Raw genomic sequence first — 14594 nt, 5'->3', positions numbered from 1 at the left:
GTTAAGCACATGCAATTTAATTTGTGTTTAATGTATATTCTTTAGCAACGTGTTACTATTTTATTACTATTCTAAAATTACTATTAAATACTTACGCTGAAATAATTTTAAATTAATCGTCGTCCATTAAATTTAACTAGAAAAATACATAAATCAGCTATTGAACTATAAAAACAAATTCATTATATAATATGAAAAAATCTTACTAATTCATCCGTTGGCATTTGTTCTTCATCCGCTGTTTCAATAATTGATTTCCTCTCAAATTTCGTTTTCAAAAACTAATAAAAATATATGAGTAACAATTTTATAATAATTATGATAATACAATATTTTTACCTCTTCTGCCTCATTCTCAGTTATTGAACTATCATCAGCCTCTTTGTTACTAATTAAGGTTAATTTATTGCTTCCAAGCAATTCCCAAAAATCTGTTTTTGAAGGATTACAAGTAAAAACAAGAGTTTTCAAATCTTTAAGAAATTTATTAAACATTTCGGATTCATTCTCCTATTATTAAATAATTTCATTAAACAATTTCATTAAATTAGATAAATTAATTTAGATATATATTAATCCCCAAAAAATAATATTTAATAAACCTTGGCACAAGTCTCTCGTAATAATTTTAAACATTCCAGTGCTTTTTCATACAGTGATGCCCCAAACGAAGATTTCACAAAGTGTTCAATTACTTGACACATTTGTTCCACAGCTATAATAATTTCAAAATTTAATATTCAAATGTTATCAAAGAAAGTCACAATAAAAAAAATCAACCTTTACCCTGGGTAACCAAATCTTCTTCGCGATTAGCAATCATTTCTTTAAAACTGCCAAGAGGATCTGTCAAACCTACTTCACGTACAGAATCCTTTTTGTCTAACATTAAAGAATCTTCCCTATCTCCATTCTCGGACTTTGGTTTTTTCCCATTTTCAAGTGTATTATCATTATTTAAAAGTTGATCAAGACTCAGATTTTGTTCAATAACTACATTAGCGTCAGCAAATCTACGTTTTGTAGTTTTGCCTTTTCCTTTAACTATAATTTAAAGTCATGCGCTGGTTTATTAAACAATTAAATAAGAAATTAAAAATTACAACTCTATCGTAGTCACCTTCTTTTATCTTAAATAATGCTCGCATTTCTTCAACCAGTTCCTTATTTTTTTCCACCAAAGATGGCAACATTCTTGTTTGAGCTTTCAAAGCTGGGTCAGGCTGTGGCAATGATTCTTCTGGATATAGTGCTTTATGACTCACTGCCTTTTTTATCATAACGTTAACGGGATTATAACATTCTTTCACTTTCAAATATTCTCTAGAATTTCTAGAGAATAATAGAAATATCAATAAATTTAATAACTTAAATATGAGAGTGAAGGGAAATAATATTATACTAACCCTTTACCATCAGTTGCTGCATTCATCAAATCCAAATTTTCAATAAAATTCCCCATCTTATCTAACATTTCGTCGGTTGGTAAATATTCGTGAACATCCAATTCTTTTCCAGTTTTAGTCACGATACGATCCAAAGATGGAAAAGTAAATCTTCGATAATCTTCTTTAAAGGGAATCTTTTTAAATTGACCAAATTAGAAATATTCAATCATTTTGACAAGTCATATGAATTTAAATTCTTACACGGGCAAAATATAAACATTCTTTTGGAGGCTTAATATAAGGGACTAATACACCTAATTTTGGTGATTCAAGGGGTTTCTTTACATATCGAACTATGGCAAATGAATCCTTTTCGTATAGTACATGTATGAAAGATGAAAGACGCTGAGCAGCAACCGGCTCATCTTTTTTGGGTACAACTGTAAATACATTAGACAAGACTAATTCTCGTCTGAACTAATTTATTATTATAGAGGGTTAATTAGTAAGAGTAAAAAAATAAATACCTCTCATTATATATAATAAATTAAATTTACCTCTTCCGTCCTAATAAACGAAATTATTGACAAACAGGGGGTGGTTTCAAATGAAAAAATGTTCTCATCTTGCTTGGGCAATGGTATAAAAGTCTTGCCCAACGCATAAGCTTTGTCCAATTCATCTTGTGGTACGTCAACCTTTTCATTAACATTCTCATCCACAGTTATGGAATAAGTCCTAGAATGGCTCACTTCATATGTTTTGTTCTCTATATTGTTCGCTGCTTCTGCAAGAGCTGAATACTTTTTGAAACTTTTTGGTTTTGCCTTCATTGTACGAGCAATTAACTCAACTTCGATCAAAAGTGAAGCTGAACCGTACGTTTGAGGATCGCCAAGAGTTAAGGATCCTCGGTAAACAGGCATAGGCTTAACAGGTCTTATATATGGTTTTGAGAGTTGTCTCAAAACATCTTCCATAGAAAAGATTGTACCCTTGCATGTATCGGCAAGCTTTCGTAAGAATTGCTCATTTCTTTTCTATTTAAATTTAAATTTTTTTAACTTGAGTGTATAAAAATAAAAATTGTTGAATGCTGTAACCTGCTAACCTTGTTTTCAGATTTGTTTTCTTGTCTTAGTCCAATATCAGGATCATCAAAATCTACACCTCTATAAGATAACAAATAAAAGTTCAATCTTATTTAATCCGCCGAGCTTAATTTTTTTTCATACTTACAATACATTTAATTCTATATTTTGATCTAAAATTTGCGATGATACACGATCAAAATCATATTGATTTATAGGAGACTCTCCATCAGTGAAAAGATATATCTTTTTTGTGAACTTTAATTTTTTACAATATTCTTCCATCATATTCAATGCAACGATAATTGCATCAAAAGCTAAATAAATAGAATAAAACATTAATTCAAGTAATAATCATTATGTTGAAATGTTAATTTAATTAAGGTACCATCTGCTTGTACATTTCCATGAGGCATATTGTTATTTACTGTTCGAAGAATCGGTAATTGTGGTTGTTCTATTGGATATAGTGTAGTTATATTCTCATATTCACCTGGCGTCTGATCATTCAGTTGATTGTCTGTTTCTAGAACATTAGAAAAGTACATGTAAACGAATATCTAATAAACCGATAATCAAAATTTGTCTTATTACCATCTGTTCCAAATACAAGCAACCCAGTCACATCGGATTTAAGACCCGCAAAAACCTTAAAGATCATCGTTTTAAATTATCATAGGAATTTTGAACAAAGGAGAAATTTTTATTAATTACATCTTACAAACATCGAACTAACTACTGCGCCACAATCGAACGCGTGTAAAAGCTTTCGCGTTAATTCAGATATTCTGATCAATATTACACCCTTCCGTTTAACATTTTATTTAAATAACAATAATAATGTTCATTATTATTAAATACCTTTGCTTCAAGCATGGCCAAAAGGGCTTTTCGAGCCAAGTCTAACGCGATGCCACCCTCGTCCCGCTTGACTTGCCACATTGTAGGTCCTACATCAACAATATAAATTGTACATTTTTTGTCCGCCATCGCAAAAAAGCTTCCTTGATATTTATAAACACGGAATATTCAAACAAAAGAGAAAGGAGAGAATTTATTAGTCATAAATCATAATAACTAAGCATTTATTAAGTTGGTCACATGGTTTGTTCAACATCCTCACATCACCGACAAGGTCTAGACTCTAGACATCATGTATAAAAAATTTTTTATTAACTAACTATCACATGATATTCAATTGAAGCGAGCGTCACTATAAAATTCACTATCAAAAATGCATCATCTTATATCATACCGGCAGTCGGACATCTCATATGATACTCATAAGGAAAAATTACATTCCAGAGATTTCTTTTATTAACCAATTTAATGGCATGGTATTATTTTATAAAATAATTAGTAAACTCTAATATACCCATATAAATTATACAGCAATTTTCAAAATTAATATTTACTCTTTTATTTTTTGCATTATCTTACTTCAATTTTAACTTTTTTATTTGTAAAAATATTAATTTACAATTTTTAAAAAAACCAGTTAAATTAATTAGACTATTGATTATTATAACATTAGTAAAATTGCTTTATTAGTTAGCATTACAATGGATTTATAAAATTTGGCAAAAACCCTGCTGCACCCTCAAAAATTAAAATTGACTTACAGAAACATTAAACTTCAAATATGACGCATCTTTAATATTGGAAAAATTGGTTAGGTAATGGAAAAATTGGTTAAACGCAAGATTTGGAATACAAAAAAATTTTTTAAAGTTCATTTATGACTGTTTACTAATAAATTTGGGAAATTTGGTGACTAAAAGACTGTCAAATATTTATTTAATTTAATATGACAAACAAATTTAGGGTATTTTATAAATCTGCCATAATGGCTAGAGAAGTTTTTTGAGATTTACATAATTGATGAATTATATAAATATATAAAACTTATATAAAATAGTAATAGAAAAGTTTTTACAGATAATTGCAATAAGAAAGAAACAATTGATTGATTAATCATATTAATATAATAGGATAATATTGATAAGTTCAAACTGTCAATGCAAATATATATAAGGCAATATTTTCTTTTGAATAAAAGTTGTTAACACTTGAGTTAATCTAACAGAAAGTTTAAATTGTATTATTTATTAAAGTTAGTGTTCCGAAAGGGTCAGGTCAGACCCAGGTTGTTTGACCTGACTCATGTTTAAATTCTGAATCGGGGTTTTATTTATTTGACACGAGTCATAGATTTGTTTCAACCTGTCGAATCAGGGTCATACCTTTGCTTGACCCAGGTTGACACAGGTTAACCCGGGTTTTAATAAGATGATTAGATGATCTTCGATATATATATTTATGTTACACAATCTACTACGCGATCTAACTTCATTTGTATTATTTGTATTAAAAAAATGAGTGAAGCTGAAAAAACCTCTCTTAGGAAGCGAAATTATTTAAGAAGTGAACTTTTTACTAGAGAACTTTTTAAAGAAAACGACTTTTCATCACAGCATAAAAATGTAAAAACTCACTGGGAAGTTAAGTGTTTGAACTGTTTGTAAGTATTTTTTAAAATTTTTTTTATACTGTATATAAGTATTTTATAAAGTTAAATAGTATAAATATGTGCTAACATTTTATTTTTCTTAATATTTTAGAAATTAAACATGGCTTCGCAAAATAGGAGACTCTAATACATCAAATCTTTAGCGTCATTTAGAGCGTAATCATCCAGATAAAAATCCAAAAAAAGCAAAGAATTTAATAATAGAAAGCCAAAATACATTAGATGAATTTGTAGGCCATACAACTTTTCCATCTAAAGTAAGTTAATATACAAGCAGTAAAATATATAAATTATTTTTATAATATTTACATTTTTCATTTTAAGTTTACACAAAAAGATTTTCATTGGTTCGTTTTCAAATGGGTAATTGATAATGATCAGCTGTTCACAATACTAGAAAATAAATACTTTTGTCAGATGATAAAGATATTAAATTCAGATGCACTTGTTCTGTCAGCAAATACAATAAAAAATGATATATTAGAAAGTTTTAATGTGGAACAAAAAAAAATAAAGGAATTATTTCAGGTAATTTTAAACATACATATAAATGATTTTTAATAAATCGAATTATTTAATTATTTAATTATTTAATAGGGTATACCAGAAAGAATCTCATTTGCTTTAAATTCATGGACATCAATGAATGGCTATGCTTTTTTAGCTATTACAACACACTGGATTACAAAAGATTGGAGACTTCAGGATAAATTACTGGATTTTATAGATCTTTCTGGTCTTCATTCTGGTGAGAACCTCTGTAATGCTTTTGTAAAAAGTTGTCATGAATTCAGAATTTTAGCAAAGGTAAATATATAATTTGTATAATATTTAATATTTATATTATATGAACTTAAATCTCATAAAATCATTGTAACTTTAATAGGTTTTTGCAGTTATAAGCGATAATGCATCGAATAATATCACTTTTATGAAACATTTAGAAGATGTTTGTCACAAAGAAAATATTTTTTTTAATGCTATTAATTCTCATTGTCGATGCCTTGCTCATATTATAAATTTAGTTGTACAAGAAATCTTAAAGCAATTAAAAGCTGGTGAAGCGCAAACTGAGGATGACATCATGAATAATATGGATGCAACTATAAATGCTGGAGAAATAATTCCAAAAGTTAGTTGATTTATTGATTATTTTTAAATTTTTCAATTGTTATAATATTAATTTTATACTATAATTATAGCTTCGTAGACTTGTAGTAAAAATAAGACTTTCACCACAATGCCAAGAAAGATTTGCGCGCCACTCTGAAGCTGTTAATCTTAAGGATCTTAAACTCATTTTAGATGTGAAAACACGGTAGAATTCCACCTTTGACATGCTTAACCGTGCATTTAAAATGCGTGAGATTAGAGTATTTATTAAATACAATTGCTTTTTTATTTATATTTAAAATAATAATATTATTTTTATATTTAGACAATAGATGCAATGGTAAATTCAGATAGAGATCTTAGAAGTTTTGAAATTACTGATGATGAATGGAATAAAATCAAAGAGATTATTTCTGTTTTAAAGGTAAGTAAATTGTAATATTTATTTAACCTTTATGATTGATTAAAAATTTTTTTTATTTATATTAAAATAGATATTCGTACAGACTACTAAAATACTTTCATCTGCAAAATATCCTATAACATATTGTGAAAATTTTGATAGCTCTAGTGATATAGTAATTGCTGTTAAAGCAGGATTAGAGAAACTTAAGATTTATTATGAAAAAACTGATGATACTACTATGTATACAATTGCTACTGGTAAGTTAAATATAAAAAATTATAATTTTATTATAAATCTGACTAATATTTATCACATTAACAATTATATAGTGTTTGATCCACGGTTTAAGCTGAACTATTATGAAAATAATAAGTGGAAGCAAAGTTTTATTCATTACGCAAAAGAAACAGTTCTAAATGCTTACAATAATAATTATGCACCTGTTATAAATGTAGAAGTTAATGATAATAATGACAAAGATAATGAATTTTTAGATCATATTTTTGGCAAAAAGTAAAATTTTCAGCAAAATGAAGTGGAATTATACCTAAAAACTTCTCGAGCAGATTGAAATCAAGATGTTCTACTTTGGTGGAAGGTAATTATTTAATAATATAAATTATTAGTTTAGTTTTACTAATTTAATTACTATAAACATACGTAGTTGAATGAAGTAGAGTATCCGCACCTAGCAATAATGGCAAGGGATTATCTCGCAATTACAGATAAAAATATTTAACAATTTTTACTATTACTAATTACTAGCTAATAAAATGATTTTAATTTAGCTACGGTTTGGAACACAACAATTCATCAAATAAAATTGTCCAAATTAGAAATTTAATAAAAATATTTTGGATGCATATATTTAAAATAACTCAACATAGTTTAATTGTTACTAACTTAAACTACAAAATGACGTTGAGATTATCCTGATTGGTGATCTAAATCAAAAGTTATTAGCCTGCAAAGTTCAGTATTTTCTTAATAAACAGTAGGATTTGAAACATCTAATTCCGGCCAGAAATTGACAAAATTCTATAATTTAGGCCAGAACTATGACTGGCTGAGAGGTAATGCAGATCATAGAATTTTTTCCCATGGCACGACTAAAGAGACAAGCATAACACTGTCAAAAAATAGCTAAAAAAAGAAAAAAAGCTGTGAAAGATTTGTTCCAGATTTTATTTTTGAAAATATTGATGATTAATAAAGTAAAACATTTCCCGATATGGTTTGATTTTTAACCAATTGCAAATTAGTGTTATATAAATCACGTGATTTTTTAAAATCTCAATTTGAAACAACTTGATGATTTGTTGTGTCCCCAACTATACAAGTGTTCCAGTAGAACAGATTTTTTCTAGTAACCCAGATTTAATTACGGCTAAAAGAAGTAATCTCAAAACTAATACAATCCGTGCATGTATGTATTTGAAGTCTTGGTGGGCGTAAGATATGGAAAAAATGATTTAATAATGAGAATTAGAATTTTAGAATTTTATACTTTATCAATAAAAATATGAAATCTTTCTTGTAAAATTGTGCGATCTACATGTTACTATTATTGTTTTGCTGATTATAAACAAATTTGTTTTAAAGATCTGAAAATTTATCTGACCTGGGTTATCTGGGAGTTAAGCTATATCAGGTCGGATCAGAAATCGAGTTAGATAAATTTTAACCTGAATATTTATCGAGTTTGATTTTTATTTTCGGGAATTCAGTTGAAATACGTTATCGACACCTGACAGCAACCTTTCGAACATTAATTAAAGTATTATTTTTTTTGTATGATTTGATTGTTAGTTTTTTTTACAGTATTAAACTTTTCGTATGCTTTATTTATTTTACCTTTGTGTTTTATGTTTTATTATTATTTGTTTAATAGATTTTTTTTTATTTTTAAAAAACTCTTATATTATTTTACTAGAATTATACTTTTATTGCTAATTTTTTATTGGGAATTATTAGTAATATATATATATATTGTTACAATATTATTGAAATACCTATAATTTTGACTGTTTGACTTTTTGCCACAACTAATCAGCTTAACATTTCTAATGTTAGTTATCACTTCAAACCAAATTAGTAATAACACAATCAACTTTTTTAATTTAATAGTATAATTATAATGAAATATACCTATTAGTAAAAATATTAATCTAGTACTTTTATATATAAATAAATATGATTATATATATAAAAATAGTTTATAATATTTTTTTTTTTTAAAAAAAAAGTTAGTATATATTTTATTTAACAAATATTAAAGAATCTTTAATATTATTAAATTATTACCAATAAAATTTCTAATAAAAATCAGTCTAACTATACTCTATAAAATTAAATAATAATAAAATATTAACTAATAGTTAATGAAACAGAAATAAGAATTATGTAACAATATAGAAAAAAAATAAAATAAAAATATCAAATAAAAAAAAAATAAATAAAAATTTAAAATCAATTAAATTATAACATTTAAAAAAAAGAAAGCTGATAATAATCAAGATTCAAAATGGTTTATAATATAAAATATACTTAAAAATTATTTATTTACTGAAAATATTATAAAAAATATAAAACTTTTCTTTTAAAGTGCAAACTATATAATACATATTTTATTGTTTTATTTGCAGCGTATTTGCAGTTTTATTAAAGTAGAAATATAATAAAAATATATATACATAGTATGATTCTAAAAGCTACTCTAATATAATTAAACTACAAACCACTCATCATACGTATAGTACCCCATGTGTGCACTATTGAGTGATTGTTAAACTCAGTAGGTAGACAACTTTAACGTCAGGTGATCACAGAACTCACATTTTTATTGGTTATTAATATATGGAGTTTGCTATTTATCACCGGCGGTGATCATCACCGCTGTCACGTGATAATATTTAAATCACTTCAATTATAATTAATAAAGCGCAAATTTACCACAAACGTAATTTATTTAATTTATTTACAAAATGCCGCTTCTAAACTTAAACTCTAAAAATTTGTGGCATGTTACACACACGCGTCTATCGTAATTCTAAAATTTGATTAAACCAATCAAATGTAATACAATGTACAGGCGCATTTTTATTAGCTACCTTACCAAACTCCACATTCACTAAACAACCTGTTCAGAAGCTTTATGCTTTGCGCAACTTCTAATATTATGACCTTTTTCTAAACAATGACTACACGTCTTGGAAGAAGAAGTTATATTTTGTTTATTGGCCATTTCTGTTACCGCTTTATAACGTTTTGGAGAACGGCCTTTTGGCTTGTGGTACTCTGGATTTGATATCTCTGGAATGCGATTATTATCTATCACAACTAATGGTTGTCATTGGCAACTATTCTTTGAGGAATAACCTTCTTGAACTTCTTCAATATTTAGTCCTGTAGCGCGTCGATATTTCATTATAAATTGTGTGAGAAGTCCAGTCAGTTCCCCTGTTGCACCTTCTATCACAGCAATTTGGACACTAGTTTTTGCCATAGACATTGCACTACCAAATTCGATCTTTTTATCAGCCGTTTTCTTAATAGTTGATGTATAAACGTTGCCTGTTCGAATTTGATCAATGTAGTGCAATAGTTTGATTGAGTAAGTTTTATTTCCTTGAGCAATTGTGGCGTATCTTGATGTTTCAGATGGCATGGACTCAAACCAACGCGTATGAATGAAGCCCATATGGAATACGGCTTTATCAGATTGAAGTAGAATACGATATTGATGTCGGCATGGCATCCCTTGATTAATAATATTCATGCATGTACAAAATGATGTTGCGTCTGCAAGAATCGCTACATAGTGTGGTTTAGCTGTAGATGATGTTATTGTTATATAGCTAACCTCCCATATTTCCTGAATTTCGGTATTATCTAGGTTTGATAAAAGGTCTTGCAATCGGATTTGTGGCATATCATACATATATTCCACTATATCTGAAGGATTATTATCAGGTTCGTTAACCTTTAAATCAATTGGATTAGCATACTACAAACATTATATTAAAATGAAAGCTTTATAACTACTCACTTGATCTATTGTAATTAATGTTTCCTGGTATAATAATGCCTGTTTCATTTGTGCCCTCTGAAGTGATAATGGTATAGGTGCTAAACATTCCTTTAAAATAGAATCAATGTCTTTAAAGATGGAGTTGTATGCTGATGGAAGACCAATTGTTGGGTTTGATCCATAATAATCATTAAGACGTTTGTAATATGATTCTTTATCTAATTTACGTTCGACTTCCCTTACTAGCTCCTTTAAAAGTGTACCACGGTCAAGATGCTTTTTAAGAACACCATTAATGGATTCGACCCGTTGAGTTGACTCGACCCCTGCTGTGAATACCTTCCCGATGGCATACCTCGCCCATGATTCTCGGCTTGGATAAAGTTTTTTCTCAAGATAAGTTCGACATGGCTCATATTTTGTGAGCATCTCTTTGTATCTTAATTCGAATTGGCATTGAGTATAGCTATTGCGCATGTGATGAAAATCTCTAATGAAATTATTGATCATCTCTCTATGCAATTTAGACTTAGCTTTCTTCTTTACATTTTCTGTAATATGATAGATACATAGTAGGTGTCGAGTTTGTGGATAAGTATTCTGAACGGCAGCTATCATCGCCGGATCACCATCTGTGAATAACACAACAGGTGAAAGATTACTTGTGGCTTCTAAAGTGCATTGCAATATCCAATTATAGTCAGCTAACGTTTCATATTTTGTTAGTGCTTGAGCGAGGATCCTTGTTTTAAAGTTGTTGTCAACACTAACAAATAAGCTAAGGGCCATTTCATATCGATTCGTCTTGGCTGTATTGTCTTGTATGACAATATCGTGATATTTAGGCCAAAGTTCGTTACGCTGTTGACTTGTCATCCAAAAAAGCCCAGTGAGTTCATTAGATGGTCCTTCCAATCGTGCTATAACAATAAAATCGGGATCCTTACTACGCTGCTCTATAAGATATGAGAACATCATTGCCGCGTCAGACTCATCATGAATTCGAACTCCCCAGAACTTTTGAATTGCGTTGTATAGATTTTTTTCTTTATGTGATGTTGAGAAAATTCTTTAAGAAGGAGATCGTACTGTTGTCCAGCACTTAAATGTCCATTGATGGTGTAATGTTCAATTTTATCCAGAACTACTTGTGGAAAACGTTGATTCATAGGAGCGAGTTCTATAGTTACTGGATCACATTGATGATTATGGATATTGTTGAATTTGGTAAGATGTATGGCGGTCGCGCGTTTTCCAAAATTAAATGATGCTTGCCATGAACAATTTGTTTTGGTTGTAGTAGCATCACGGTGTAATGTAATATCTTCGACTTTCTTCGGTTTACTGATTCCAGATTTCCAACAAGTATAGACACGTCGTCGAACGATCATTTTATCAACTTCATCAAAATCTTTACGGAATTTAATAGCAACGAATCCGTTTTGTTTTGCGTACTGATTGATAATTACATCAACCTCGTTCCAGTCTTTAAAGGTATTACCAACTTTTAGTATTACTTTGTTTGCATTCGTGTTTTCATCGTTATAACGTCCATTTGTATTTTCGTTATCATCTATAACTACAATGTTTGTAGTTTGGAATGGTGATTGACTTTGATGACTTAACTCTATAAGCGGCGTTATAAAGTCAGATTGGCCTTGGTGATCGAACTCCATAAGTGGCATTACAAAGTTACTGATGCTTGATTGGCCTCGACGATCGAACTCCATAAGTGGCGTTACTGAAAGGTAGTTAGGGATGTCGATTGGCCTTGATAATCGAACTCCATAAAAGGAATTACAAATGGTTGATATTCGAACTCCATAAACGGAATTACAAAATTAGTTTGGGATGGTGATTGGCCTTGATATTCGAATTCCATAAGCAGCGTTACAAAGTGCTACTTATCAAACACGGTTGTACTCTCTTTACAGTTTTACCTAAGTCTTCTATACAAACTAATTCTTATTGATGTACTGTAGGTTGCAAAGTGAAAGGTAAAAATGAAACCAGTGGAAACAACAATAATGAAATTAAATACTTTAGATACTAGTGATACTACTTCCTTACCTTCAAATTATTTATCAAACCACGATAAATTGGCAACAATCGTTAGCTAAAGAAATCTTTATGGGTTTTAAGTGAGATACAAGACTGTGAGAGAAAGTAACCGTGATAAAGCTAAACAATGACGAAAGGCATATGATAAAGTCGAAAACAGTCACGCGTTGTGATAAATAACCATGCGTATAAAAAAATTTGCATGACACCAGTGATAATCGCTGCTAGTGATTTATAGCAATTTTATTTTTTGGAGTATAAAAAATTCGCATGACACCGGTGATGATCACCGCCGGTGATTTGTAGCAATTTTATTAATATATATATATATTTTTTTATAATATAAAACTAATAGTTGGTATAATTGTACTTATAATTAATAAAGTAATTATAAAAGAGAAATTTTATGTAAAAAAATTAAAATCAAAAAATGTATACTTAAAAAAAGTTCTTATATAAAAGATATTTATAAAAAAAGTTAACTATATTGAATTTTATAATATATAATTAATTTACTATAAACATTTATTAATTAAATAAAATGTTTTTTGAAAAAGTTTTGTATATATAAAATATTATTTAAAATAAAATTAATAAATATAATAATAATGATTTTATGAAATAAATAAACTTATATATTATATATTTAATATATTAAAATAAATATTTTATATAAAAGGTATATTAAAAAGAATACTATATAATAATATTATAATTTTAGCCAAAAATTGTATAATAGTAATTTTTTATAATAATATTAAAGTAATTATTTCAGATAATTATTAAAAAAAAAGGATTTAACTTTATATTTACTTTTGATAAATTTCATTAAAATATAATTTATATATAAATTTAATAAATTTTATAATGAAATTCACCTACTAATAAAATATTTCTATGTTTCTATTCATTTTATATTAAAATTTGTAAAAATTTGGTTTTTTTACTTTTTTTTCAAAAATGAAAAAGTTTAAATTTTAATATGGTGCAAGTAAACTATATTTAACAATAAAATTATAGTACTAAAAAATCTTATAAAATTTTAAAGAAAATAAACTGGTAGTTTTATTTTTCAAGACAAGTACTATCAAATTACCAATCAGATTTTTGAAAAAAAATCTGTATAAAAAGTTATAGGCGTTTAAAACTAACTGATTTTTATATGATCGGCCTAAATTTGAAACAAATCGAATCACATGTGTCCTATCTTATTGGTCAAAAATTTTTATAATTCAGGCTGAAATTATAATATTTCAATGCTGGCTAGAATTATCACATTCATTTGATCATAAGAAAATTTCTTTAACAATGAGAAAACTAGGAGTATATCCTTACTGAGTCTGGTCTGGTGATCTTTCTGAGTCCAATCATGTCAGTTTTTAGCACAGTCATGTGAATTTTGATGTGAATTGAATTTAAACTTTGATCAGACTTTGCTACCATCAGACTGAGTTAATTGTGCCAAGTCCTGTGATGTTGATCAATTGGACTGAACTAAATTAACACGACTGATCTACATTTCTTGTATTTAATAATTACAATTATAATAGTTATAAAATATAACATTAATATTAATATTAACACGAAAAATTTTATAACTAACATTTGTATTTCTATTAGTGATAAAGCTCCGAACAGTTCAGGCTAATCTGGGGAACTGATCCAAAACCAGCTCAAAATTTGGTTCGATTCAGTTCGGATATTAGAACCGAAAAACTGGTAGTTCAGTTCGGTTTAATCTGATTTTTATAAAAATGCGAAAAATCGAATAGCTGGCTATCTAGTAATTGTATAAAGTCGAGCCATATATCATTGGATTCGTCTCGACGAGACGCGTCGAATGGTGGTAAGATCACGTCTCTAGCATCAATAGATAGCTTGCTAATGCCAATTTTTTATAAATTATTTAGCGTGAATTAACTTACGATCTATTAATGCTAGAGACATGATCTCACCACCATTCGACTCGTCTCAT

General features: G+C 28.1%; 1 protein-coding gene across 1 annotated transcript; it reads right to left on the bottom strand.

Moving 5' to 3' along the window:
* Positions 1-112: 112 nt before the first annotated feature.
* On the bottom strand, positions 113-3469 carry OCT59_029588 (uncharacterized protein; the record flags this gene model as incomplete). The annotated part of the gene is made up of 14 exons (XM_025315653.2): positions 113-136; positions 207-281; positions 340-510; positions 603-715; positions 787-1044; positions 1121-1332; positions 1407-1582; positions 1650-1865; positions 1946-2428; positions 2500-2560; positions 2628-2796; positions 2868-3005; positions 3074-3128; positions 3341-3469. 14 exons carry the CDS (start codon positions 3467-3469, stop codon positions 113-115), a joined length of 2280 nt encoding a protein of 759 aa, XP_025182335.1.
* Positions 3470-14594: the final 11125 nt, after the last annotated feature.

The sequence above is a fragment of the Rhizophagus irregularis genome, chromosome 9 (assembly GCF_026210795.1).
Source record: "Rhizophagus irregularis chromosome 9, complete sequence".
Taxonomy (NCBI): Eukaryota; Fungi; Glomeromycota; class Glomeromycetes; order Glomerales; family Glomeraceae; genus Rhizophagus; species Rhizophagus irregularis.
This window is presented reverse-complemented; position numbering and strand designations above follow the sequence as displayed.